This window comes from Pseudochaenichthys georgianus, chromosome 3 (genome assembly GCF_902827115.2).
Source record: "Pseudochaenichthys georgianus chromosome 3, fPseGeo1.2, whole genome shotgun sequence".
Taxonomy (NCBI): Eukaryota; Metazoa; Chordata; class Actinopteri; order Perciformes; family Channichthyidae; genus Pseudochaenichthys; species Pseudochaenichthys georgianus.
The window spans coordinates 7,263,040-7,290,825 of NC_047505.1; the positions used below are offsets into that span (position 1 = coordinate 7,263,040).

A 27,786-nucleotide genomic window follows, 5' to 3' on the forward strand; every position below is an offset into this window, starting at 1 on the left:
TTAGTGTGTTCAAGATATCCAACATTATTGATAACTCTTATAGCCCTTTTTTGTAATGTGCATAACGGCTGTAGGTTGGTTTTGTACGTGTTTCCCCAAATCTTCACACAGTAAATCAGATATGGCAATATTAGTGTGTTATATAGACTCTAGACGTATACAATGAGTTGTGGTCCAGAATGTATCTGGCTTTTCCCAATATTGCGATATGAGGTTTCCAGCTGATTTTGTGGTCTAAAACCACACCAAGGAACTTAATTTCATATACTCTTTCTATGTGTATATGTTATCTAGTATTAATTGTATCTGTGGATTTGTTTTATGTTTTCCAAATAACATAATATTTATTTTGCTTATATTTAATGATAATTTGTTTGTGTCAAACCAACGTTTTACTTTAATCATTTCTGCTGTTATCACTTCCATTAGCTCTTTCAAATTGTCACCGGCACAAAAAATATTAGTGTCATCTGCAAATAAAATAAATTTCAATATATAGTATATAGAGTATATTGATACTCTGCAAATGTCGTTGATGTATATTATGAACAGCTTTGGACCCAACACGGACCCCTGAGGTACTCCACAAGTTATGTTAATGTATACTGATTTATGTTTACCAATTTCAACAAATTGTTGTCTGTTGCTTAAATAATCTCTCACCCAGTTTAATCCCACCCCTCTGATGCCATAACGTTCCAGTTTTATCAGTAAAATATTGTGATCTATGGTGTCAAATGCTTTTTGTAAGTCTATAAATATTCCCACTGCTTGTTTTTTATTGTCCATGCAGTTTGCTATTTCCTCACTTAATTCCATTAGTGCCATGGATGTTGATCTATCTTTCCTGAATCCATATTGACTGTCGTCCAAAAGCTGATGTGTTTCCATGAAACTGTCAAGTCTTTTTGTAAAAAGCTTTTCAAGGATCTTGGAAAACTGAGAGAGCAATGAAACAGGTCTGTAATTTATGACATGGTGTTTATCCCCAGTTTTATATAATGGTATAACTTTTGCTATTTTCATTTTATTTGGGAATTTACCAGATTGAAAAGACAAGTTAAAGAGATGAGTCAATGGTTCTGCAATTTCTTCAATAATGTTTTTTACTATAATCATATCAATATTATTCCAATCGGTCGAGGATTTGCTTTTACATTTTCGCACAGTATCGATGATTTCTTTTTCTTCGACTGGTGTGAGGAAGAAAGAGCCATTGTTTTCATTCCAAAGGTCCGTATCTTCCCCTTTAGTTGTTTCTACGGTTTTAATTTTTTCTGCCAGATCTGGCCCCACATTTACAAAGAATTCATTAAAACCATTAACCACATCTTCTGTATTATTAATAACATTATTTTTGTCCACAAAAAACTCAGGGTAACCAGAGCTTTTTGCTCCATTTCTAATGACACTATTTAATACTTTCCATAAACCTTTCATATTATTCTTATTATTCTCTAATATTTGATTATAGTATTCTTTTTTACATATCCTCAGAATATGGGTTAATTTATTCTTATATCTTTTATATTTATTTTCTGCTTCTGAAGTTCTATATTTTAAGAATTGTCTATATAGTGTATTTTACTTTTTGCAGGCATTTTTTAGGCCATTAGTGATCCATGCACTGTGAGTTTGTTTGTGTCTCTCTCTGCATTGTTTCACAGGACAGTTTTTGTCATAAAGTGCTTTAAAGATGTTTAGAAATTCATCATAGGCCTTGTCAATATCGTCTCTCTCATATACTACCCTCCACTTCTGCTTTAGTAAATCATTCTTAAATGCAATTATGTTATCTTCAGTTCTCAATCTTTTGTATTTGAAATGGCTGGCGACTTTCGGTTTCTTAGAACTGCAGTGATAGACAATTTCATGACATGTTTTCATTTTCTTCCTTACAGTTTAGAGAAAGCACGTCTGTCTGCTTGTTATTACGAAGACAGCATTAGCTTAAGTGTCAAAACTTGCTGTGTGTTAGTGTTTGATACAAATATGAACAATACTACACTCACGTGTGTATACTCTACATGAGCTAAACTAATTAGCTAGCTGCTGGATGTAGCCTAATATTAATCCGACAGACAAGAGGGTGGTATCAATCTTACTGTTAATTGTACTCTCTGAATCATTGTGGGTATTTTTATTTCACAAAATGCCATCTTTCCATTAACACTATAAAACCTGCCAGGTTTTACAGCATAACACCATAGGGGCCTATAGTGGGAAATTAGCAGTGGTGCTATTTCACACATTTAATGAGCAAGACTGTTGTTTAGCTGATTATTGAAGATTAGAAGCATTTGAAGATGTGTTTTGCCTCTTTTGGCATTGGGATTGGGTAAACAGCTCGCCTGGATCCACCCAAACCTCTAAAGCTCACTAGAAACACAGCATATGATTTTCTGTAATCTTTACTTAGGGTGTCAGTTTGGTTAATTTGGCTTCCAACAGCCCCAACAGTTGAAGAGGAGCTTTCAGTTAACCTGTTAAGCCCAGAGCCTGTTTTCCAGGTCTCAGGCTCGAAAAAGACATTCCCAGAACAAATGACTATAACTTCACTTCTAAAAGGGGTTAATGAATCGTCTTTTTTCTCAAGGCAATGATAAACCTGTGAGTTGGATGCAGGGTGATAAGGAAACATTATGTCTTTTATCTAACTCTCAGCAAGAAGGTGGTTAAGGGTTTTCCCAAATGTTCAAACTATTCCTTATTGGGGTGTTTTTTGGGAGGCTAACAGATATACATTTAAGGCAACCAGGCAAACACTGGAGCATCGAACATCTGTGAAACCTTTTGTTCAATTGGTTTTCATGCTTCCTCTTCCAACCAATTTCCTTGGGGAAGCTGTGCACATACTGTGTAACTTTGTTACTGAAATGTATTGTTTTTTCAGGGTGGTTTACTTTACATTGACATAAGCCTTCCTGAGTCCTTTTGTTTGGCCCTGGACAAAGAAATCCTAAATATAACTGGAGTTAGCATATACCTCAGCCGGCACACAGGAACAAGCACCACAGCGGCAGTCAAATAAACCCCCACCACCGACACCCCTCTGCTGCACATGGGTGGGGATATTTAATAAAGGTCACGCTTAAGGACATATAGAAAATGTGGAGAAACAGAATATCTAAATTAAACTCGCCAACACTAGTTCCTGTGAAAAGAGTTGAACCAAAACAGGCCCATCCGCCCCCCCCCCCATCCATACTCCTCCTCTTCTTCTTTTAGTGAGGTCCATTCCAGGGCTGAGGCCAGCTGCTGCCCAGCAACCAGATCAACACCATAACTGGAGGAGTGCAGATTCCACACACACACACACACACACACACACACACACACACACACACACACACACACACACACACACACACACACACACACACACACACACACACACACACACACACACACACACACACACACACACACACACACACACACACACACACACACACACACACACACACACACACACACACACACACACACACACACACACACACACACACACACACACACACACACACACACACACACACACACACACACACACACACACACACACACACACACACACACACACACAATGACTCACTTACTTCAAGTGAGCTCCCCACCTCCTAACCCCTGAATTACCACTGACTCGTCAATGACATGCATGAAGGTTTGAGCAGATTTACGCAAGGCTTTCTTTTACCGCGTTTATATATAAATGATGAATAGAGGGAGAGCCCAGACAGAACATAGTTGAAATCCATGACGTGTTATGCTATCTCCACTTGGTTTTAGTGCCGTGTCAGCACAGGGGGAGAGGTCTTGCTGAACTTCAGGGAAAACAACTAATCACAAACGTCTTGGGAAAAATTCCATCTGAGATAGGAAACCAATAACAGCCTGTTTTTACGATGAACAATGTGGATTTCTTCATACAAACAGGAGAAAACGACACAAAATTGAGGGTATTAAGTTTTAGATTTTTGGAAAAAGATAAATATGAAAAAGGCAGTGTTTTCCACAGGGTTGTGTAGATTACTTTAAGGTTAAATTGGTCAATATGTTGCTCTCTGAAAGCAAAAGTAAAAGGCTTGATCTACGAAGAATGTTGTACTCCTGTTAACACTATCATGAACTCTTTGGTGGTATAGATATGAATGGTGATTACGGGCAAATAAGGGACACCTGCGAATTATATTAAACAAGACGGGGATCAATAATGAAAACAATTCATACGTTTTGACAACTCTAAAATGCACGGTCTACATAGTGTGCGTCAGATATGTGACCGAGGAGCAGCACGCCAAACTGCTGGTCCTGGTCCCATGTTTGCTACACCCTAACGGCCCGTCCACACAGCGGCGTGCGCTGACGCTTGGAGATGGGCGTATCTGAAGCTTGGGGATTTTTTGCGAGCAACGCGACCAACAACCAATCACATGAATCTCCCGCCCCCGACATACAAAGCAATGGCAATGTTCAAACGAAGTAAACTGGATATAAAATCCCCAAACAGGCGAAAACCTACCAGTTCCATCCACTGTCTCTGCCACCTCCCTCCACGCCTCGCTCCTCCGGTTTGTATCCCGGTAGATGGACAGAGACTGGTCAAACAGCACCGGGTGATTCACTACCGCTGTAATGAATTGTCCCTCCATTTTTTGGAATATGAGGAAATGACCTGCGTGGTCTCTCCCAGCATACACGCGGTTTGATTGGCTAGCGCTTGTACTGGCAGATTTGCATAAACGGGATTTCATTGGCTGACGCTTCTGCCGAGGCGCCAAAAGTTGAACATTGCTCAACTTTTGAAGCGAGCAACGCCAGCAACGCTCCACGTCGCTTCCCAAAATGCAGTTCGGCTAAAAGTGACGTCACCCCATTCAAAGTGAATGGGCAGAAGCGTTGGAAGCTCCAACGCACGCCGCCGTGTGGACGGGCCGTAACGGACTCCCAAACACATCTACAAGCTGGCGGTTGCTAAGAGAAAGTTAAAAAAATACACTGATCACAAATCCATGAGACAGCCTTTGAGCTATAAATATGTTATGTGGGAAGTTTGAGTCACAGGGACCGGCAGCCTGAACTCTTTCAGGATTATTTTAGAGAATCAAAGTAACTTGAATGAAAATCTTAAATTAGTAGTTAAAACGTTAACAGTAATTTCTTTCAAAAGACATATTTCAACAGCCAAAATGTTGCTATTGACTGGTTAGGTAGAACTAAAACAATAAGTTAATTAAACGTTTTTGATACAAATACCCTTCGTTCTTACAGCTTCTGCACTTTTTCAATGACTGCTTATATTGTTGGCCTCATATGCCGAAGACATTATCCAACCATCTGTTGCTCATTTAACTTGTGCATTTGCTGTCACACATTCCACTCCAGGAAAACTGTCTGAACACATTACAGCCTGCTGTAGAGAGCGCAACTACTGCCGCCTGACAGTGTTGATATTAATATCAAACAATGTGTTGCAAGGCAGGAACCATCATACTGAATGACACTCAACAGGGAGGGGCGACGGAGAAACGAAGGTGAAACTCTTAAATTGCGTGGAATATCATCCCGTGTTGGATCGAGTTTCCCTCGAGTGTCTATTTCTGACTGTTGCCCAGAGTACAGGGGGTTGTAGAATGCCGGGCATGCTGGAGGGACTGGGAGTGGGGGGTTGGGGTGTTGTCTGCACTTCCCATGAGGCTCCACTACCACCACACACACAGAGGTCTTAACCCTCTTAATGTCCAGTGTGATATATGGAAACAGAAGGACTCCGTTTGAAAGAGCCATGGCCGCACACTGCAGGCAAAGTGTTTCTCCAGAGCCGTCTGCTCTCACACATCCTTTCAGAGGAGCCAATAACACTAAAAGGGTTAAAGTGGAATATGTGGAAGAAGGAGCCACAGAGCTGCGGTAATACACTAAACAATCACGTTAAAAGTGGCTCCTGAAGAGTATTACCATCACTTCTTGAACACTTTGCACATTGATTCACGATTAGAGATGCTAGCATCTCATATTTATGTATAGTGGGTGTAGAAAACTCATTTTAACCCAAAATAGTGTAACTGATTTACAAAGGTCTTGTTCTGAAGGGGTAACGCACTATTTAACATAAAAGATTGGTAGGCACTTGTATCTCCAGCAATTGTCAGTTGACACTTTATATGCTGGTTCTGAAAAGTAATCAAAAATGATCCAAAGAAAATGTTTTAGGTTGTAATGGGACACGTCGCTGCTAACTTGGATACCGTGCCTGTGTTGACTCTGAAGCTGCTGCTGTGCCTGCTGACTTGTTGTTATCTATGTGAGGTAGTGTTGGCTATGGGGCTTAATTATTAACGCTCTGCTCCCTGGACAGTTCGACTGAGCAGCGGTGGGAAATAGAGTCGATTACTCACTTTTCAACACCAGCTCTTAGGTTAGGTTGACATTCATTATTGATAATGGCAATCAGAAGTGGGAGGTCAAAGGTCAACAGCATTTCCTTTTGGGGTTCCCATGTCATCCGGTCAGCACTCAGCAGAGACGATCTTTGATCTTTGCTTCGCACTACGGAGGCCGAGAGTCTCAGTCATCAACACACATGGAAGTCGAGGTGAAAGAGAAACACAGCGCACCGCAAAATACCTACAAATCAAACGTTTGGCAACACTTCGAATTTTTCAAGAAAGACGGTCAACTTGAAAAATCGCTCGCAAATTGTAAACGATGCCGAGCCGCTTTGAAGTACACACGTAGTACGAGGAACTTAGCGACGCACATAAAGAGGCGACATGGGGTCTGTGGCTGAAAAGAGAAACCTGGAAGTTAGACTATGAGTTCAATCACTCAGTGAGGTGTTCTGTCAGAGAGAGGTGTTTAGTTTACAGCAGCCTGTGACAACAATAATAGTTTACATGTCTTCCTTACTGTAAGCAGTTATGAAATAGCTGTTTGTGAAAGGTTATTTGTATTCTTCATTGTTCCCATAGAAACCACTGCTTTCTGCTCACTGTTGAGTTAGCCTATGAATGAGTGTTCAGCACATCAGGCAGCAGCTGTATGGGCATGGCTCTATGGTAGTTGTTATTTGCACATTGTTAATCATCCTTAAATGTTTAACTGTGAGGTGTTATACAGTGGTACTGCACTCTGGAGACAGAGAACACTGCTCCACTTGTGAAAAGGCCAGTTTGTGAAAGGTCCAAGTGTTTGTTTTGTTTAAGGTCAAAAAGAAACGGCATGCCAAATATGTATGTTTGTTTTTTGTTAATTTATGATTTGCTGCATATAAGGAATAAAACATATTGAATTGTATCATTATTTTGCATCGTGTTGAATCGCATCGTATCGAACTGTTTCGCAACAGGAGTGAATCGTATCGTATCACATCGCCTGGTGTTTCAAATGTATCGATAATGTATCTTATCGTTGGCAACGTGTCGAGATGCGCATGGCATCGGCCTCAGTGATGGAGATACAGAGAGATCCCTAGTGTCAACCAATACCAATATGAAACTTTAAAAACGTTTCCATTTTGTTCCAGCTAAAGCTTTTAACTAATCATAACTTATTGACCTGTTGCCTTATACGGAGCAAGCCATGACATTGTAACTGTATGTATACAAATAGAATATAGTATCCACAATAGAATGTGGATTTAAATGTCTTAGTATGAGATTAGGTCATATAAAGTGGAGGCATAAACAAATAAATATAAATCAAGATAAAAAAATAGACATTTGAATCCAATACTGTTGGGGAAAATGTGGCGATTTGTCAGTCTCTCAAACTAAAAAAGTAAATGTAACATCATCATCTAGTCACTAGTGCAATTCATATCTTTAAGTTTTGGACTGTTAGTTAGACAATTTTCAAATGTTTCGTAGAAGAAAACAAGTGTTACGCATGTCTAACTGGAACACACTAGTGAAAAAAGCGTCTTCAATATTTCCACAATGCAGGGACTTGACTGACTTTAAAACTCTCTCCACTAACTTGCTTATGAAGCTACTTCCAAACTGAGTGACCTGTCTGTGGTGCTTACGGCACTCAGGCCTACAATATTTGCATCCTGTGTTAGTGTAACTTCTCTCTGCAGACAGGCTGTGACAGGAAGTGATCTGTGACCGAGTGATAGATTAATGGGCGACACTCCTGCAGTGGGGGGGTGCGGAGATATCGCGATGATCTCCGCGATATGGTGCTCCGTGCATGCATGCAGTAACATGTAATATCCAAGTATTAGAGACGGTTGGATGCTGCTGTTTTGAGCATTGCAATATATTTATTTTCAATATGTTATTTATTTATGATTATCTTTAGGCTCAGCAAAGATTTGATGTCTTTTTTTTTCTTTAGTTAATACTGAAATAGAGCCCTGCTGTTCTGTCAGGGCCTTTTCTTTAAATTCAATTTTAAAATGTCCATACAGTAGCTGTCCTTTTTTTTAAATGTCTATGCTAAAGTTTAGGTGTTGCTATCTGCTTTGTGTAGCGTGGTTCTACAACTTAGCAAGTCAGTGCATTCATTGGGTGGTATGAGAGAGGTACAAGGGTCTGTAAATGCAATGAAAACAATTGGCCACCGCAAATCATTTATATTAAAAATGTAATTTTTACTTTTGAATACTTCAGTACAAAAGATGTTGTCGAGACGAAAGTCAATATTGAAAGAAAAATAATAATATCTGAGAAAAACGGACAGATAAATAATTATTTGTATGTATTTTCGTTTAGGTTATTATTGTGATAGTATTGTTCAATACCAAGGGGGTATTTGTTTTATTTTGAATAGCGTAGTCTTCTTTTCTTAATGAGAAGCGAGCTGTTATCAAAAAATATTAATGCCGCTTCCGGTAACACGGCAACAAAAGGGGCAGGATTTGTGATGGCCGGTCTTTTGTTGCCAAAGCCACGGAGGGAGAAGTTGGCGACAGTGTGTGCGAGGCTCCAGAGACGCCGTGTGTATGTTTCTGCATTTTTAAATGTATTTTGCGTACTTGCTCTGTTGCCCTATTGCTGTTGTGCAATCGACGGCTTTTACGCAGCGTGGTTTGTGTGCGCTCCGTTTTGTTTAGTGTATATCTTTAGACAGCGCAGATGGTGTTCAGTGAGGTGTTCTGGGTTGCCTGGTTTCAAGTAGAGAAAGATACTTTCTCATTAATTCATTTAAGTTAATAATGTTTTGTAGAATAACTCACAATTTATCATTTGAATTATAAAACCCTGAAAATGGAATGTGACTGAATTATTATTATTAGAAATAAGGCAATGAGGCATACAAAATGTTTGTGATTTTGTTTGCATGTGTGCTAACATTTGTTTGTCCTCTGTGTTTGAAGGTTTTCAACCTGATGCAAAGCTGATGAGATTCTGACGGGTCGTATAAAAAACTGCTGAGCAGAAAAGAAAGAATCCGAGTTGTCCAAACGTCCTCTGTTGCCCTCCAGCCCCTCAAGTCTGGGCATAACACTGAAAACAGGCCAAAACCCAGGAGAATTTGACAGATGTATTGAATACTTTAAGTGATATGTGTACACATATAAATCATTAGTCAAAACAGGGCTACATTTGATTGAATTATAAAAAGGTATATGTGGTAAAAAGAAGAGCCGTTTGGGAGCCGGCTCTTCTTGGTGAGCCGAGCCAAATGATCCCCATCACCACTGCTCCTGCTTTAGTGTGGAAGCAAAAGCAAAAGATCCAAGAAGAAGTTATAGCCAGTTCATAAAATCCCCTTCTCTGACCCCGTATTCAGCTTTTTAATTGCTTTAGGTCCTGGTCCGCTGTTTGAGTCATGCTGATGTGTTTATGCTGTGGAATGTCTGCACGAGGGCTAGGCTATAAAACAACACAACAATCTAAGGTGTTTTTTTATAACACATTTTCCTCCTCTTATAAAAACAATAGTCAAACAGCCAAAAAGCTGTGAGCTCACCGCTTACTCTGTTGCAATTGTTGTGGCTACTAAAGGAAAAAATTAGAGCTGTCAGTGATTAAAATAGTTAATCGCGATTAATCGCACATTTTTTATCTGTTCTAAATGTACCTTAGAGGGATATTTTTCAAGTTTGTAATACTCTTATCAACATATGTGGAGTGGACAAATATGCTTTATGCAAATGTTTCTTTATTATCATTTAAACAATGACAAATATTCTCATGAATATTAAACACAACAACCTCTGAACATTACAAATATTTGCCTCAATTCAAGTGTGTATGTGTGTGTGTGTGTGTGTGTGTGTGTGTGTGTGTGTGTGTGTGTGTGTGTGTGTGTGTGTGTGTGTGTGTGTGTGTGTGTGTGTGTGTGTGTGTGTGTGTGTGTGTGTGTGTGTGTGTGTGTGTGTGTGTGTGTGTGTGTGTGTGTGTGTGTGGGTTCAGATAGCATGAGACTGAAGTTCCCTCTGTGGGTCAAAAGAATGCGCTGTGACCCCGAGGTAACTGTCAGAGTGAAGTCCAATAGTCTCCGGTGAGTCTTTCTTAAATCCTCTACTTTCGCTTTTTGGACTTCATACAAGTTGTGTGTTTTCGACACAGTGGTGGCTGTGGAAGGCGATTCATAAGTGCAGTCGTTGGATGCAACCCGAATGATATCACGCAGCCCCTCGTCCTCCACGATGTGAATTGGCCTGCAAGCTGTCGCCACCCATTTAGCGACCTTTGTTGAAAGTTTGCTGCTCGTAGACGTGTCCAGGCGTCTCCCCCGCACACTTTCAAGTGTGGTCTGCCGCAAGCGGCAGCAGGAGCGGGGCTGTCGGCATCAGCAGTGTGCTTGGATTGTGTAGATGGTATTTTAAACTCGATGCGCTCTGAAACTACGGGGCGGCCGAGGACAAAAAATGCACATGCGTTAATCGCGTTAAAATAGTTAGTGGCGTAATTTTTTCTTGCATTAGCGCGTTAACTTGACAGCCCTAGAAAAAATATATTTGTATCTAAAAGGAACCCCTGCGTAATGACTAGATTCATCAGAATTTGATTGGTTGGGTCTTATAAAGTTGTATTAGATAGAGCTGCTATATTTAGTAGTTTTATCTTGATTCAAGTTAGCATAGGGCTAACCCTTAAGAAATTAAGGTTTAGCAGTTCTATAGCAGATAAGTGTTTTATACTGTGCGCATGTTATCAACCCTAAGCGACCAAAGCTTTTTTTAATAATAAATAATCGTAATTTATAAACTATAATTAACCTTCTGTCCTAACAGGAATACTCTACAAACTGTAAAACACACATCTTTATTTATTTCATTTATGTCACTATGTGCATGTAAATGTGCGTCTTAACATGTTAAGCAATGTAAACAGAAGTATTTGATAAGTATTTTATATTCATTTGTAATATTCCTTAATAAATGCAAAAGTGAAAGAAAAATATATAATCACAACAAATCTTAATACACGTTGTTGTTGTTGTTGTTGTTGTTGTTGTTGTTAGGGGTGGGCGATATGACTATATATATATCGTCGTGACGATATTAGGTCTCCACGATATGCTTTTTCAGAGATATCGTCCTATCGTGAAAAAAAAAATAGCAGGAGGGGAAGAGGCTCTCCGTGCGCGGCGCAGGGGGCTATGACAGCGGACGGAGAGCCTCTTCCCCTCCCGCTCCCCCAGCCTCACCTACTGATTTTAATTTCACCATATATCAAGCCCGATCGATTTCACAATGTCAGCGCACCTCTGCTTGCGTTCAGTCCGAGTTGTTTGACACGCTCCCAAAGTCCCCGCCCCCTTTCTTTGCAGCGAGCAACCATAGGGCAGGCATTTCATAAAGGGGCTCCTTATGAAAAGACTAGCAAACGGTGGAAAGACATAACTGACGCTGTGGCGTTTTATGTTTTTCCCTTCAGTTATGCTAAAGTCTTTTATTACACTTCAAGTCTACTCTAAAGTTTACATTTTAATTATTTGGCACTGACTTTTCCTCATTGATGTTTTATGTTTTACCCTCCTTTTCATGTTTATTGATGTCCACTGCTCACTTGTTTATTCAGGGTTTCATTTCTGAAATAAAACTAGCTTGAAATGCTATTTTGGTCTGTTACTCCTTTTTGTTTTAGTTTCTGTTACCTTGTAGGTGCTTGTTCTGTTAAGTAACTTGAAAAAATAACCATAATAACCGACATGAAAAAATATCGTGATATATATCGTCTATCGTGATACTGCCTGAAAATATCGTGATAACATATTTTTCAATATCGCCCACCCCTAGTTGTTGTTATTATTATTATTTTATACATATTGTGATAGCATTTTCGTCCATATTGTCCAGCCAGATCTAATTAAATACAGCCATGTTCCCCAGATGATGAATCTAATGGCGCGTTTCCATTGCAGTCCTCGCTCGGTTTGGTTAGGCCTTATTAGGCCCGGCTCACTTTAATGCTGCGCTTCCATTACAGTTTAGGAACTGGGGCAGTTACTATTAGGGCTGTGCGATTATGGCAAAAATCATAATCACGATTATTTGGGTCAATAATTGATATCACGATTATTTTGACGATTATTCATTGAACTTTAAAACAAATAATATTTTACCAATAAACAAGATCAATAAATATGTTGGAGCGCACTTCCAAAACCATACTAAACATATATTAATATGATAAATAAAAATAAATTAGACCAAAATAAATTAAATCAAATATGTTGCAGTGCACTGTCACAACCTACTGAAAACTCCTTAACATATAGCCAACATTTTGGTAAAACATATTCAACATATTCCACTCAGTTAAACATTGAAGGCTGGCCAACCGTCATGGTCCAGAAGTAACAGGAAATAAATGTTGAACTACAATTTAAGACCAAATAAAAATGTTTTGGCCACCATGGCAAATGCTGGTAGGGCTGCTCATGTCATCTCTTAAAGATTTTTTGCAAGAAACACCAGCCTGTTTACATGGTCTGGTTTCAGAGATGAGCGCAGGCAGGTGACAAGCCACCTGTACTGAAGACCCTCTCTGAAGAGGAACTTGTGACAGTGCTGCCACTTATGACACAGGGAAAAAAGAAAAGACTCTGATCCCTTTCTTTGCCATTATATAAAAATAGTGTTGCTACTAAAGTATAAATGAGGCTTACTAATAAGACAACTCAGATCTGAAGCTACTCAGGAATCTGCTGCCAAAGTGCAATACAAGACAAAATTAATAGAATCAAACCCTTTTTGTGTTGCATTTTATTAGAGTATAAAAAGAAATGCCTTTAAAATAGGATGCAAGCAACACTAGTTTCTTAACCTGAATTGATAATAGACTATAATCAATTTAAACAGAACAGATCTTAATGTTTGCATTCTTATACCATTTTGTACAATAATTATAATGAATAAGTTCAAACTAAAACTTACAGCTGATCATGTTGTATCAAACTTGAGTTTTTATTATATCAAAAACCTTTTGAAATGCTTCTGTTATTTTTACTGTCCCCAAAAAGTGCGTGGGCAGCCTCCAGGAATGCTTCTTTCACAACTTCGCGTCTACTAGTTGCTGCTCTTGTTCTGACATCTTCGCTCGCGCTGAACACTCCCAACACATCCGAGTGGGCTTTTAGGGAGGGGCGAAAGCGCACCCAGCAAAATAATCGTATTTTGTCAATTATGCTGTTTTCATAATCGTCGCAAACCATAATCGTAATCGCGATTAAAATACGATTAATTGCACAGCCATAGTTACTATAGTAACGTAGTGTAGGCGGAGCCGTGACGTCATCTTCAATGAGCGCCCCAGAAAAACAACACAGCCATTAGCTCTTAGCACTCAGAGCTCACAGCTCCTCATATCTGTTCAGAAACTAGACAAAAGTTAAACAAGTACAAACCACAGACTGCCTGTGTCATGGCGAATACAGTCGCTGGTTTATTTATGTCTGTATAGGTTGTTGTTTTGAGTGTGGACGGTCGGAGCATATATAACGTAAGCTTAGCCGATCTCCATTCAGAAAACACGCATTTTAAAAAGGGTTTTTCGCCTGCCGTCTGTCTGCAGACTTGTCAAAGCATTAATTCATGGTTTTTACGAACCGGTATCAGTATGTTGTTACTTCGGCATCATTTTGAAACATGTATTACAATTAAATCACGGTCAAATATGTTCATCTTGTTGTAGTTGTAGCCCCCTTGCCAGCGATTCTCTCTCTCGTTTAGCATACTCAGCCCGACTCAGCCTGGTTGTTCCTGGGCCTAGAACCACGATTTTATGGGGCCAGAAAAACTGTGAATTAGGACCCGCTAGCCAGTACTAGGCCAAGTGGAAACGCAACCAAAAACGGGCCCCGCACGGCTCGGCACGCTTAAAGCGTGCAGTGGAAACGCGCCATTACTGACTTGCAGCACCATTCTTTTTTTTTTGCCTGGTGGATTTGTTGTTAAAGTGGACCTATCATGCTATATTTGAATAATATATTGTAGGGCCATACCTATATAAAACATGTCTGTATTTTTTTTTTTTCAAAATACCAAACAGATCATGCATTTTAGCCATGCCTCATTTCGCTCTATTTGCTCTTTTTTAGCCCTGTTTTTGCAAGGGCTGAATCTGTGAGAAATCTTCTTCGCTGCTTTTGTGGCAGACTACAGCGCCACCTACGTGCCTGGCATATATGTACTACAGCGTCTCCAGTGCTTTCAAACGCAATGGCCGTGGCTGTCTCCTCCTGATAGGTGGAGAGTTGGCCATATAGGCGGAGCTCCTCGTTCCTGACATCAGAGAACTTTCAAATCTGTATCAGTCTGTATCAGATCCGTTGCAGCCCCTTTTTTAGAGATTTGGGTATGGAGGAAAAGAGAGAGGGTTGTGTTTTCTGACACTTGGTGAGTTCCCTGACACACCGGGGACACATATTCATGTATAAGAGACGTACAAACGTGCATTTTGCATGATAGGTCCACTTTAAAATAAGTACAAATATTATTTTCTGTTTGCCAATCCAAGCCCAAATTGCTTGAAGATTTTTTATTTGAACAGAAATTGTTCTACTGTTTGCCATGAAAACATTGCAAAACAAATTAAATAGTTGCCTTCAAATCCTGTATTAGAGTATTAAAAACATTGTTTTGGGATATTTGGCCTGAATGGGTTACTCCAACTGGAATTCCATGATCATATTTCATTGACAACACAAACACGCCCCCGACATGCATCCCCCTGCGCAGTTTCAACTCTTTCAGTTTTCTTCTTGGCAACACTGTCCTCTGAACTGAGTTAGATCAACCAATCAGCTTGCTTGACACTTAGCTCCACACATATAGATTAACAAAATATATGAATATGTTTAGGCTATAAATGCTGATTATTAATAAAAAGTACCAAAGGAAAATAAGTGAAAAGGCTTTTTGCGGAACAAACTCTTCCACTCTTCCACAAGGAGAGTAAAAACTAAACTCCCACAAATGTTTCCATGATCCATCACCCAACACAGGGCCTTGACTCACTAAATGGAAACCACCATGAGTCCCCCCTCCACACACACACACACACACACACACACACACACACACACACACACACCCACACACTGCCAGATTGGGTGGAGGATGTAATCCAAACAAAGCCATTCCCCAAACCAAAGCGAGGTAGTCTCCACTTCCGCCCGCCTCACAGCAGATACACAAACTAGAACTTTTAATGAGCCCCTATAGTATTAAAGCCTCTCTCAGTGAACTAAATATCTATCCAATTGGTAGAAATATTTGTTTTGCGTCAAAACAAACTAAAATTCTCGAGTGAAATTGTTTTTTTGAGCTTTTTTTTCACATGAGGTGACTCTAATTCGTGTGGTGTAGCCTATAAACGATTATATCCACCAACTAGCAAATGTGTGTTATACCAACCAAATACGCCTCTCTAGCAATTTATTGTGTTGCCATCCTTTTGCCATACTCTCCCCTAGTGGTGAAAATGCGTCGCTGGTTATTCATAAGGTATAACGGTGACTAAATGTGAGATGTTGCGGGGCTGTTGTTGGTGTATCCATTCATAATGGGCGGGCTGCCTAAACAAACCATACCCGCTAACCAGCGCGAGGAGGCGGTGATGCGTAGCGAAATAAATGCAATATGGATTATAAAAAACAATGTTTGCTTACCCAGAAGATGAAGTTGAAGAAGAAAAGCATGTACTTGATGCATTTTGTGCAGCCTTCGACTCCCATGGTGGTCCGTTAGTCGGGTATTTTTCGGGTACTGAGTTCACAGGACAGCAGCAGTAGCAGGCCAGGTGTCGCGGCGTGTAACGGGCTGAATCTCGACTGGGAATCCGTACTAGGGCTCAGAGACAGAGGCAACACCCAACTCCTCCCTCCCTCACTGCCGAGCACCCCCCGTAATACAGTCCCAAAATGTAAAACACAGCGGACTTCCGGCCAACGCCTTCAGAATAAAACACCGATTTAACATGCCATAGCATAACATTTTGGGAAGGGTCTGTTTTGCTCATAGACTGTGGTTTTGCTTCTGTAAATGCTTCCTCCTCCAGTAGAGTATGGAAGCTCGTTCGCGCCAAAAGAACAAAGGAAACATCTCATTCAATGATTTGTTGTTTTGCTCTCCTCCAGCACGAGCTGTAAACACAATATCAACATATCATAATCTGAATCCCATTCCTTATTAGTCCCACAGAGGGGACATTTACGAGACAGTACTAGTGCTGCGTACCGGTACGCCGAACCGGTACTGGACTTGTAAAAAGTTTCGGTTCAAGTCCGGTTAAAACCGGAACGTCAGGAACCGGTACTTGGACTCGCAAAAAAACTAGCACTTACGTATATTCTGGTGTCTGTGGTTATTTAAACATTCCCTGATAAACGTGATTCAGTGTCAATAAATGAGTGCTAATCCCAGTGTGCTCAGTGTACAACATCACATGTCATTTCACCTTCGATTCACGGTTTGAAGACGTAGCATTTCCCCACATGCTAATGCTAACCGGAAGTGAAGAATTTTCAGAATAAAAGTATTAAGTAAATAGTGTGAACTTCCGGATTTTCAGAATAAAACTGATTTAAATTAAATAGTGTATTTAATTCAAAATTACGCCATATCAACATTGATTTTAATTTCTAACAGTATGTATGTACATCACTATGTATGTAGTATGTACTGTATAATGTAAACATTATTATTATATTGAACTTTGTAGTAGTTCACTGTAGTTGCTGTCATAAGTCATTTGTAGACTAAGTGGAAAAAAGTGTTTTTTTTACATTTGTACTTTTTAGAGAAATGTAGACACAAGTTGGAAGGGAGCACAATAAACCTGACGAGTTTGAATTTCAGTTGTTTATGAGTTAATTTCAATTGATAATTAGCTCACAATAAGTTCACTTTAGTTACTCGCACAACTTGACACAAGCCATGGGTTCAGGTCCGGACTTATAAGTCCGGACCTGAACCTGAACCTCTGGACTTGAGTCCGGACCTGAACCTGAATGTGAGTCCAGGTACGCAGCACTAGACAGTACCGTTTAAGACAACAACAAAAAACAGTAGGCCTGCCGCCTATATACTTAAGTGAACATTATTTAGTAAAGTATGCAGACATAATAGCATTGTGAAAAATAAGTGAAACACGTAAATATAAGGAGGAAGCCATATCCTACAAATAATTGATCTTGCTCAGTGGTGGATCGATAATCCCCACTCCGGAAGCAGTCCACGGCTCTGCATTGACAGCTTCTTCTGGAGGAAAGCTCCCCTCTCTGATTATTCTTATATATATAGATATAGTCTAGTCGCTGTTCATTAAGATTGTCCATAATATTTCAGCTGTTGATCAGAATCAGAAATAGGTTGATGGCCAAGTAGATTAACACATACGAAGAACGTGTCTTGGCAAGGCCGGATTAGTACCTCCAGGGGCCCCTGGGCACTGAGTGCTCATGGGCCCCCCCAACCCACATACCAACAAGTAACACCACACCTACCCAATCCTACCAACATGACCAATATTTAGAATTTTCAGTCAATCTGGCATGTCAAATCGCAACACCTATTTGTCAAAAGCAGGGACGCAGCCACATAGTTCAACCAAAGTAGGTCTAGCCTTTTGCCCTTTTAGTCAAAAATCACAAGACAAAGATACAATGGATAAGATCCCAAGACAGTGTATGGCTCAGGAATACCTAGGTAATATCACTCAAAACCTCAGAGCAGCACCCCACTTAATGCCAAAATATGACTGGCTGGCTGTACAAGTACACAAGGAGTTTTATTAGTTACAAACATTGAGATTTACAAAAGTAAAATATGTAGTGAAATGGTGTGGTTGCTTAACTAAGTGATCAGTATATGTGATGGAAGATAGTGTGTGTGTGTGTGTGTGTGTGTGTGTGTGTGTGTGTGTGTGTGTGTGTGTGTGTGTGTGTGTGTGTGTGTGTGTGTGTGTGTGTGTGTGTGTGTGTGTGTGTGTGTGTGTGTGTGTGTGTGTGTGTGTGTGTGTGTGTGTGTGTGTGTGTGTGTGTGTGTGTGTGTGTGTGTGTGTGGCCTAGCATTATTATATATATATATATATATATATTATATATACTTGTGGGCAGAGATGGGGTCGTTACTAAAAAAAAGTAATATATTACATGTTACATATTACTTTTTAAAAAAGTAATATATTACACTACTTCGTTACTCTCTACATAAAGTAACTTGTTACTTTACTCGTTACTTTACTCGCAGGGCCGGCCCGCCCCTCCCTGCAGGCAGATCACACAGACTGCTAAAGTTTCAAATGTTCTCTTTAGTTCAGTTTCCATTGTCGCATAAGACTGATCCAGATCCTGAATGTTTTCCTATCTGACCATGGCTGTCCTCTGTCTCCTGCTATCTGTATATTTTGCACAGTCTATCTCTGCTCACGCTGTTGCGTCGGCGTGTTCTCCTGCGTGTTGGCCATGTGTTGCACTGGAACCAGACTGGAACACACCGCAAAGACTTCAGCCGAGCACGTACGAACTGCACATGCGTGAGTGGCAATAACTCTCCTTACCAGCAGGCGGCGGAAGTGTGTATTCGTCATTCAAAACAGGCAACAACCGGAAAACAGAGCAGAAGAACAGACTACGTGATATAAACAAACAACAAATAGTTGTGCATTAGCTTCACCTTAGCATGTGTTCTTTGCAGGTGTTTGTTGAGGTTTGATTATGACTGACAAAAGTAATATTATTACAGTAACGCGTTACTTTGTAAAGTTACTTTGTAACGCGTTACACCCAACTATACTTGTGGGGACCTAAATCTGTTTACACAGTCACGTGTGGGGACTCGCCTCCCTTATGGGGACAAATTGGAGGTCCCCATGAGGGGAATCATTAATGTTAGGGTGAAGACTTGGTTAGGTTTAGGATTAGGGTTAGGGTAAGGGTAAGGTTAAGGGTAAGGGTTAGGGTTAGGCATGTGTTGGTTATGGTTAAGGTTAGGATAAGTCTCAAGGAAATGCATGTAAATCTATGTAATGTCCCCTGAAGTGATGTATACATGGTATGTGTGTGCGTGTGTGTGTGTGTGTGTGTGTGTGTGTGTGTGTGTGTGTGTGTGTGTGTGTGTGTGTGTGTGTGTGTGTGTGTGTGTGTGTGTGTGTGTGTGAGTGCGTGCGTGCGTGCGTGCGTGCGTGTGTGTGTGTGTGTGTGTGTGTGTGTGTGTGTGTGTGTGTGTGTGTGTGTGTGTGTAAGAGAGAGAGAGAGTGAATGAGTGTGTATGAGAGACAGTGGATCTTACCTTTTAGAAGTGTTTCTTCCTTGCCTTTCTCTTTGAAAAGTCTGTGATTAGGTCATCAAAATCCAGATCCCTCTCAAGATCGACTCGATGGCCATCAAAGAAAGGGCTGAAAGTCTCTTCTGAGCCATGGTTGTCCTAAGTTCATTTTTGATGTGTTTAAGCTGTGAAAAGGACCTCTCACCCTCGCAGTTGGTTACAGGCAGTGTGAGAAAAATCTTGAGCGCAACAAAAACAATGGGAAATGGTGTCTGTAGTCCATATTTAAGCACCGTCTGCAGTCTGGTTGCAGGAGTTTTATCTGCTGACAAAAGCCCTAAACTGGATCAGCTCATCTCCTAATGACGTATCCAAGTCAGTAGGATATGATGAGAAGAAAATATTATAATAAAATAATAATAATAATAAATAATAAAAAATAATAAATAATAAATAATAAAATATATCATTTTGAGGCTATTTCAGTGAAACAAGGCTGTTTTGAACATTTGACAGATTTATGCTTAATTCTCTCAAAAAGATACTGAAAGATACACTTTTGTATTTAAAAAGCTGAAAAGTAGATAATGTGTCACGATCTCATGTTATGTCACGTTTGTAGTTTTGTCTGTGTTGGTGTTTTTCTTGTCTTTGGGTTTCCTGTTTTATTGTGTAAAGTGTTCACCCCCGTTTCCTGCCTGTCTGCTTTCTGTCTGTTTCCCTCCCTGATTACCCGATTGTGTTCACCTGCTGTCCTTGTGTTTCTCCTCCCCTGCCCAGCTGTGTCTTGTTCTGTGATTACCCTTCTGTGTATTTAGTCTAGTCTTCCCCTGTGTTCCATTTCGGTTCATTGTTTCCCCTCCATGTTATTCCACGGTCTGTGTTCCTTGTGCTGCTCGTTGGTTTTGGATATTTTGGATACTGCCTTTTTGCCACAGCTTTATATTATTTAATAAAGCTCACTTTTCGTTAAATTCTGCATTTTGAGTCCTACCTGCTTCACCCAAGCGTAGCATAATGAAGTACTTTGTGTCAGTAGATTTCCATAAGAATCTGACTCTTAATGGCAGTTTGTGATTTTGAGGCTATTTCAGTGAAACAAGGCTGTTTTGAACATTTGACTGATTTATGCTTAATTCTCTCAGAAAGTTACCGAAAGATACACTTATGTGTTTAAAAGCTGACCACTACCATGAAAGTACTCTGTGTCCGTAGATTTCGTCAAGCATCTGACTCTTAATGGCAGTTTGTCATTTTGAGGCTATTTCAGTGAAACAAGGCTGTTTTGAACATTTGACAGATTTATGCTTAATTCTCTCAAAAAGTTACTGAGCTATATACACATTTGTGTTTAAAAGCTGACCACTACCATGAAAGTACTCTGTTTTGTTAGATTTCGTCAAGCATCTGACTATTAATAATAATGGCAGTTTGTGATTTTGAGGCTATTTCAGTGAAACAAGGCTGTTTTGAACATTTGACAGATTTATGCTTAATTCTCTCAAAAAGTTACTGAAAGATACACTTTTGTATTTAAAAAGCTGAAAAGTAGATAATGAAGTACTTTGTGTCAGTAGATTGCGTTAAGTACAAAGGGCTCTGAGGGGACAGGGGCCAGACAGTCTCACGCATAACTTCAAAGAGACTGCCTTAATCAACACCTAGATTAACATCAGAGGCTTATATCACACCTACCTGTTATAACACCTCAACCCCTCACATAAAAGGATTAGACTACAAAGGGGTGTGAGGGGACAGGGGGCAGACAGCATAACTTCAAAGAGACTGCCTTAATCAACACATCAAAGGATTAGACAACAAAGGCACTACACAGGGGGGCTTTTCACACCTACCTGTTATAACACCCATCAAAGGATCTCGAACAATGGGAGGCGGGACTTAGTCCATTAACATAATTGTACCCAATCACATCAAAGGATCTCCAACAATGGGAGGCGGGACTTAGCTCATTTGCATAATTTGGGGGCGTGTCATCTGTCACTTTTTCATGCATACTAATGAGACGAAAGCGGCATGATTACTACTACTATCATTTATGTCTTTGTAGCATCCAGGCGTTTGCTCAGTCCTGAGAGCAACCTGTCAATAATTACATTGAATGTCTCAACCTGGATTTTTTTACTGCCAGTCAGTACCACCTCGTGCTCCACTGTCTCGTCATCAAATACTCGTCTTTTACCAACACGGTGAGTCTCGTGCTGGTATGTCTGTGTCACGCCGGTGACGGCCCGGGCAGATGTCTCAAAGTCCGAAAATGTCCCTCGTAGTGATGCAGCATAAGTGTGCAGCGATTCCAAAAGTTGCACAGCGGTCATTAGGTCAATGTCTTTATTTTGCAAGCCAGTGCTCGTAAGCTTGAATTGGTGCAGTACAGTGTCCCAAAATATTGTCAGCAGAGCAGTCTCTAGTTTCCCAAGTTTGCCACACAGCGCAGAGGCCTCTCGCTGTGTGTCCTGACGCTCTTCGTCATCAGCCGCCAACATTTGTAAAGCCCCTCTTATTGCAGTGTAATTCTCACAAAGAGCTCTTGTGGAGTCTCCTCTGCAGCTCCATCTTGTACAGGAGAGAGATGTTAGCATCAGTGTGACGTTTTCAGTGGACACTTTATTCAATCGGTGGGTAGAAGCAGAGCAAAAAGCATAAAGTCCTTGAAGTATATCAAAAAACTGGCTTGCTTCACGACAACTATTTTCAACACAGTTGACACCAACCAAATTCAAGGAGTGTGCTGCGCACGGAATGTAATGTGGGTTGCTTATTTTATGTCATTACTAACTAATACTGCTAATGAATCCCTCTAATTGTTTGAGCAATGCTGTACGCTGCATAGCCTGTGCTGCTTAATTTGACTAACACACATTAAATCTGCTTTCTCTACATGATTTATCATTGTAAGATAATTGTAGTTCAATGCATTCACATTACATCTAAGTGCGTTAGTTGCTTAATATGCCTATTTGTTAATTATCGTATACTCACACACAGTATATTTGCAAATAGCTGTCCAGCATGTTAAATGAGTGGATGCTTTGCTCAGCTTTTCCTAAAATGAGATCATTTATTGTGGGTAGCTTCCTGGAACCATTGTGGTTGTTACAGTTCCACCTTGTGGTATGAGCAGTGCATATCAGAAAACTAGGTGATGACATGTTTTCATTTGTAGTATTAATACCACCATCCATTTGTACAGAGTGATTAATGGCATAAGATACCCTGAACAACTCCACAGTGGCAAAGCCCCGGGGGTGGATGAGATCCGCCCGGAAATGCTGAAGGCTCTGGGTGTTGAAGGACTGTCATGGTTGACACGTCTCATCAACGTTGCGTGGAAGTCGGAAACGGTACAGAAGGAGTGGCAGACCGGGGTGGTGGTTCCCCTTTTTAAAAAGGGGGATCAGAGGGTGTGTGCCAATTACAGAGGCATCACATTACTCAGCCTCCCCGGGAAAGTTTACTCTAAGGTACTCGAAAGGAGGGTCAGGCCGATTGTCGAACCTCAGATTGAGGAGGAACAATGCGGATTCCGTCCTGGACGTGGAACGACGGATCAGCTTTTTACTCTCGCAAGGATCCTGGAGGGGGCCTGGGAGTACGCTTATCCGGTCTACATGTGTTTTGTAGACTTGGAGAAGACGTATGACCAAGTTCCCAGGGAGTTACTGTGGGAGGTGCTGCGGGAGTATGGGGTGAGGGGGTCTCTACTCAGGGCCATCCAATCCTTGTACTCCCAAAGCGAGAGCTGTGTCCGGGTCCTCGGCAGTAAGTCGTCATCTTAATGTATTTAAATTATACAATATTTTTTATTTCATTATACAAATGTATACATTGTTGACAGATCTACTGTTTAAGTGGCCGTGACAGACCTCACTTTTACCTCACCTACCTCTATTAAGTTTACCATTCATACAAAAATGCTAAATTGGCTATAATTTGGTTTGATGGAAAGGATGTATGTCTCAATAATGTCTTATTAGACATGTGAAACTAGACAGAACATCCTGAACTCTTGACCTATGCACATTATGCATTTTAGAAGGTGCAAGCAAAGCATAAATTCCACAATTCTAGGAAGGAGTTTTTGACACCTTGACAACGATTACAATGATTGAGGACAACAATGCACACAGGATGAGAGTGAACTGTGTACAGACTTGATGATTTTAGGTCCAACATCCAGTTCCAGGGCCGGTTCGGAGCTAGAGCCTGAAAAGCACAGTTTTTTCCTGTTCACACTGCAGCGGAGCCGCCTCTAAGCTCCGGAATCCGGTTCGTTTCAAGCACCAAAAATGTGTCGGTCTAGAAGAAATACGACACGCTTACGTCGGAGGGGGGCGAGATTAACCTGAGCTAACAGTTAAAGGCGAGTACGGCAAATAAAAGTTGTAACAAGCAGTAGCTCTGAGAAAAGTGACTAGAACCAACCCAGTCTAACAGCATTTCGTGTTATAGTCACAACATTTAATCTATTGATTCGTGTTCACCAACACGATTTTACCCTTTTTTTCGTGTCACACAGAACGATTTTAAAAGCAATGTATTTCTATTGGTAGTATGTTTCGTGCCTGCACCACATCTTTTTGTCCGGTCGGGTCTTGGAAGACTGGAAATTGTGTGGTTCATAAAAACATTTTCTTACTCAATATCAAGCCACGATTATTGTTTTTATTTCAAACCGTATAATTTCGGGCTTTTTTTGCCGTCCGTTAGGAAAATAAATGGGGCTCAGAGCCTCAGAATACTGAAATCTGTGTTTTAATCTTTCGTTCTTTCTAATTTGTTATTCTTTTCTAAATAACACACCATTATTTACTCAACAATAGCACACAATTATCCTTGTTTTTATTTACTTGTTTAATTCTATAATCTCGGGCTTTTTTGGCATCCGTCAGGAACTGAATTTCAAAATAAAATAACCGAAAACAGACGTAGGCCTATAAGGGAAATGTCGAGCATCCGAAAAACATTTCGGAGTTTAGGATGGCCGAAGACACTACACTACCCATAATCCCCAGCTATAGTTTGGGACTACAAACCCCGTGTTTAATCTTCAAGCTCTGGGATTGGATGTTGGAGTGGCAGTGCGCCAAGGTTACGCCGAGCGTTAAATCAATCAATCAATCAATCAATGTTTATTTATATAGCCCAATATCACAAATGTTACATTTGTCTCAGTGGTCTTCACAGTGTGTACAGAATATCAGTATGACAATACGACACCCTCTGTCCTTAGACCCTCACATCGTACAAGGAAAAACTTCCAGAGAAAACCCAGTTTAAAGGGAAAAATGGGAGAAACCTCAGGGAGAGCAACAGAGGAGGGATCCCTCTCCCAGGACGGACAGACGTGCAATAGATGCCGTGTGTAAATTGAAAAGATAATACATTTGCAACATAGGTAGTCCAAATGTTTGGAAATGCATGTGTGTATAATAGGAAGATTAATCCACGAGGATATCCAGTTAAACAGCTCTTTGAAATCGAACGAAACCACGGCAGACTATCCAAAACTGGACTCGAACGGGACCAGACCCCCCCCCCGAACTACACATGCTGGCTATTGTGTTTCGCAAAATGTTCTATGGAACATCTTTACTGGGAACGTTTTCATTTTCCCACAATTAGAAGTTGCCGGTATTAAACACATTGATGTTATCAAATTTAAAACATATAATGAATACATCGGTGAAAATTGCTTGTGTCCATAATGGGCAGCATTAATATACAGTATAACCACATGACAGCTCATTTTTACTTCTTAAATCAGACTTTAGTTACACCTGAGTAAAATTCAGGGAAGGTGATTGTCAAGTGCCAACAATCAGGCGAGATATTTGATAGTTGGTGCTTGAGAAGACTAAACATTTATCTGCAGATCCCTATAAAGCATATTCATTACTCGTTATTCTCTACTAATAGTTAATGAAAGACTGTATAATGGCTATTTTGCACATCCCTTTCAAGATTTCGAGATTTTCTAAAGTTTATTGACATATCATACACAACTACATTATGCAATGAATGAAAAACTTGGGTTGCAGGTTCCTCAACAGCGCATTACAAGAAATCTATCAATATGTGTGTATATACCTCCACCATTAAACTGTCATATTCTGCACATTTCTTATACTATCTACATACATCTTATAAGAGTATAATTCGTATAATATAAGTTAAAATAAGTGCTTCAACATAGTTAACATTGCAGGAAAGCAATATATTAGACGTTAAGAACTTTGTCATGCTTAATATTTATCTGTAGATACCCCCAAAGCTTTTTTCTTATTTAAAAGAATACCTTAACCTAAAGTATTCTATAATATTTAAATAAAGGTTAATTAGTTTATCTGTTTTGCACATCCTCCTATTAATATCTTTGTACTTCCGGCACTAAACTGTTATATTGTAGAGATCACTTACAGTATCTTCTTGATTTTTTATATTCTATATTTCTATCATTGACCTTCTATTTTCCCCCTATTTTGTATGTACTCTTAATATTTTTTTCATCAAATATAACATGTTAAAAAAATAATTAAATAACATGCTTTAACCACTAGGCGGTACATTGTTATATTCAAAGAAAATCAGTAATATCTTTAAAAACTACAAGTCCTTTTATATCAGCTGTGCACCGTTATGGTGTAAATCTACACTATCTACCAATTGGATCAAATATAAAAGTCAGCCGAATTAGTGTTGATACTGCAAGGAGACGTATTGTGTGAAGAGAAATTGAAGATGTTGTTTAATTGCTGAGATATTTATGATTCACGTCACGTATTCAGTTTCGGTGGCAGTTCTTCCAGTTTGTCTAGAAGTCAGGGGCCTCATTTATAAAGGGATATACGCTCAAAAAATGGCGTACGCCAGTTTCTACGCAATGTTTCCGATTTATAAAATACTAACTTGACGGGAAAATGTGCGGTCCTCCACGCAAACTCTAACCCATTGTACGCACTAAGCACAAAAACGGGAGAGACGAGAAACTGCGACACCGTTGGCAGAAGGAAGGTGAATCGGAAAATGTCGGGACATTTCTGTACCTATTTTTTGGATTTCTACTACGTAAGCAATCTTCCCACGTGAATCCTACGCACGGCGTTATAAATTAGGCCCCAGGGCTCTATAAATAAAGAACTACGGCAGATATGTAATATTTAATGCAGCCGAATCGTGTATTACAATGCCGTTATGTGATGACTTCCAAAGAGAAAAGCAAGCACACTCGGAATAAAGTATTATTTTCTTTAAAAAAAAAAAGTTTTTCGGATTTCATATCACATTAACACCATATCGCAACGTGCATTGCGGCTAAACAATCCAATCACCGAGCTTAAACCATAGCTGAGGATCTTGGGCAATCAGTTCAGTGGGTGTGTATCGCAATGATGCTCGAAATGTCCGTTATAGGCCTACGTCTGTTTCCGGTTATTTAGTGGGAATGCTGTTAACAGCATTCCCACTAACTGTTCTTCTACGCACGAAAGGTTTATTATTATTATTCCGCCGACTTATTTTGTCCCTCTTCTCCTCCTGCATTGAACATCGCAGAAACTCCGTTCAAACATCAAAACGTTCAGCTCGGTCGGGAATCGATGGCTATTACTTTTCTCATTCATAACTTTCATAATTCTAGATATACATCCCATAATACATCACATTTTTAACATTGAAGTCAATGGGGGAAATCTTCAGACTTCAACAAATCTTCATGCGATTCAACTGCTAACTTTTCATTCATACTTTCACTCAGAAACCTCATTCCAACTTTAAAATGTTACGAATCTTTCTGACATTATTCGTGTAAAACAACTTTTAAATCTGATTCTTACTTTTAGAGATATTAACATTTGTTCAGACCTTGTTTTAGAGGTTTTATTCACATGTTAACATTAACTAGAGTGTGTGATGTCACAGCTAGAGTGGAGGATATCTTGAAATTTGCCTTCATATATTTTTTTTTAAACTGCCATAATTCCCAACCCCTACATTCCTGAGACATAATTTATCATGACAAACGTAGGAAAACATCTCGTAGCTTAAAAATGACAAATACTTAAACTAAATGCCTCTTGAGGACATGAAGTGACAACAAC

The 27,786-nt window shown here is 40.0% G+C and overlaps 1 protein-coding gene across 1 annotated transcript in view; it reads right to left on the reverse strand.

The window, feature by feature from the left end:
* Positions 1-16,324, reverse strand: part of LOC117462269 (CD81 protein-like) — a 36,123-nt gene extending 19,799 nt beyond the window's left edge. The window contains exon 1 of the mRNA XM_034104422.2: positions 16,072-16,324. Within this exon, the coding sequence (XP_033960313.1) occupies positions 16,072-16,137 (66 nt within the window). The 5' untranslated portion in view covers positions 16,138-16,324. The remainder of the gene's footprint in view (positions 1-16,071) is intronic.
* Between the last annotated feature and the right edge of the window lie 11,462 nt (positions 16,325-27,786).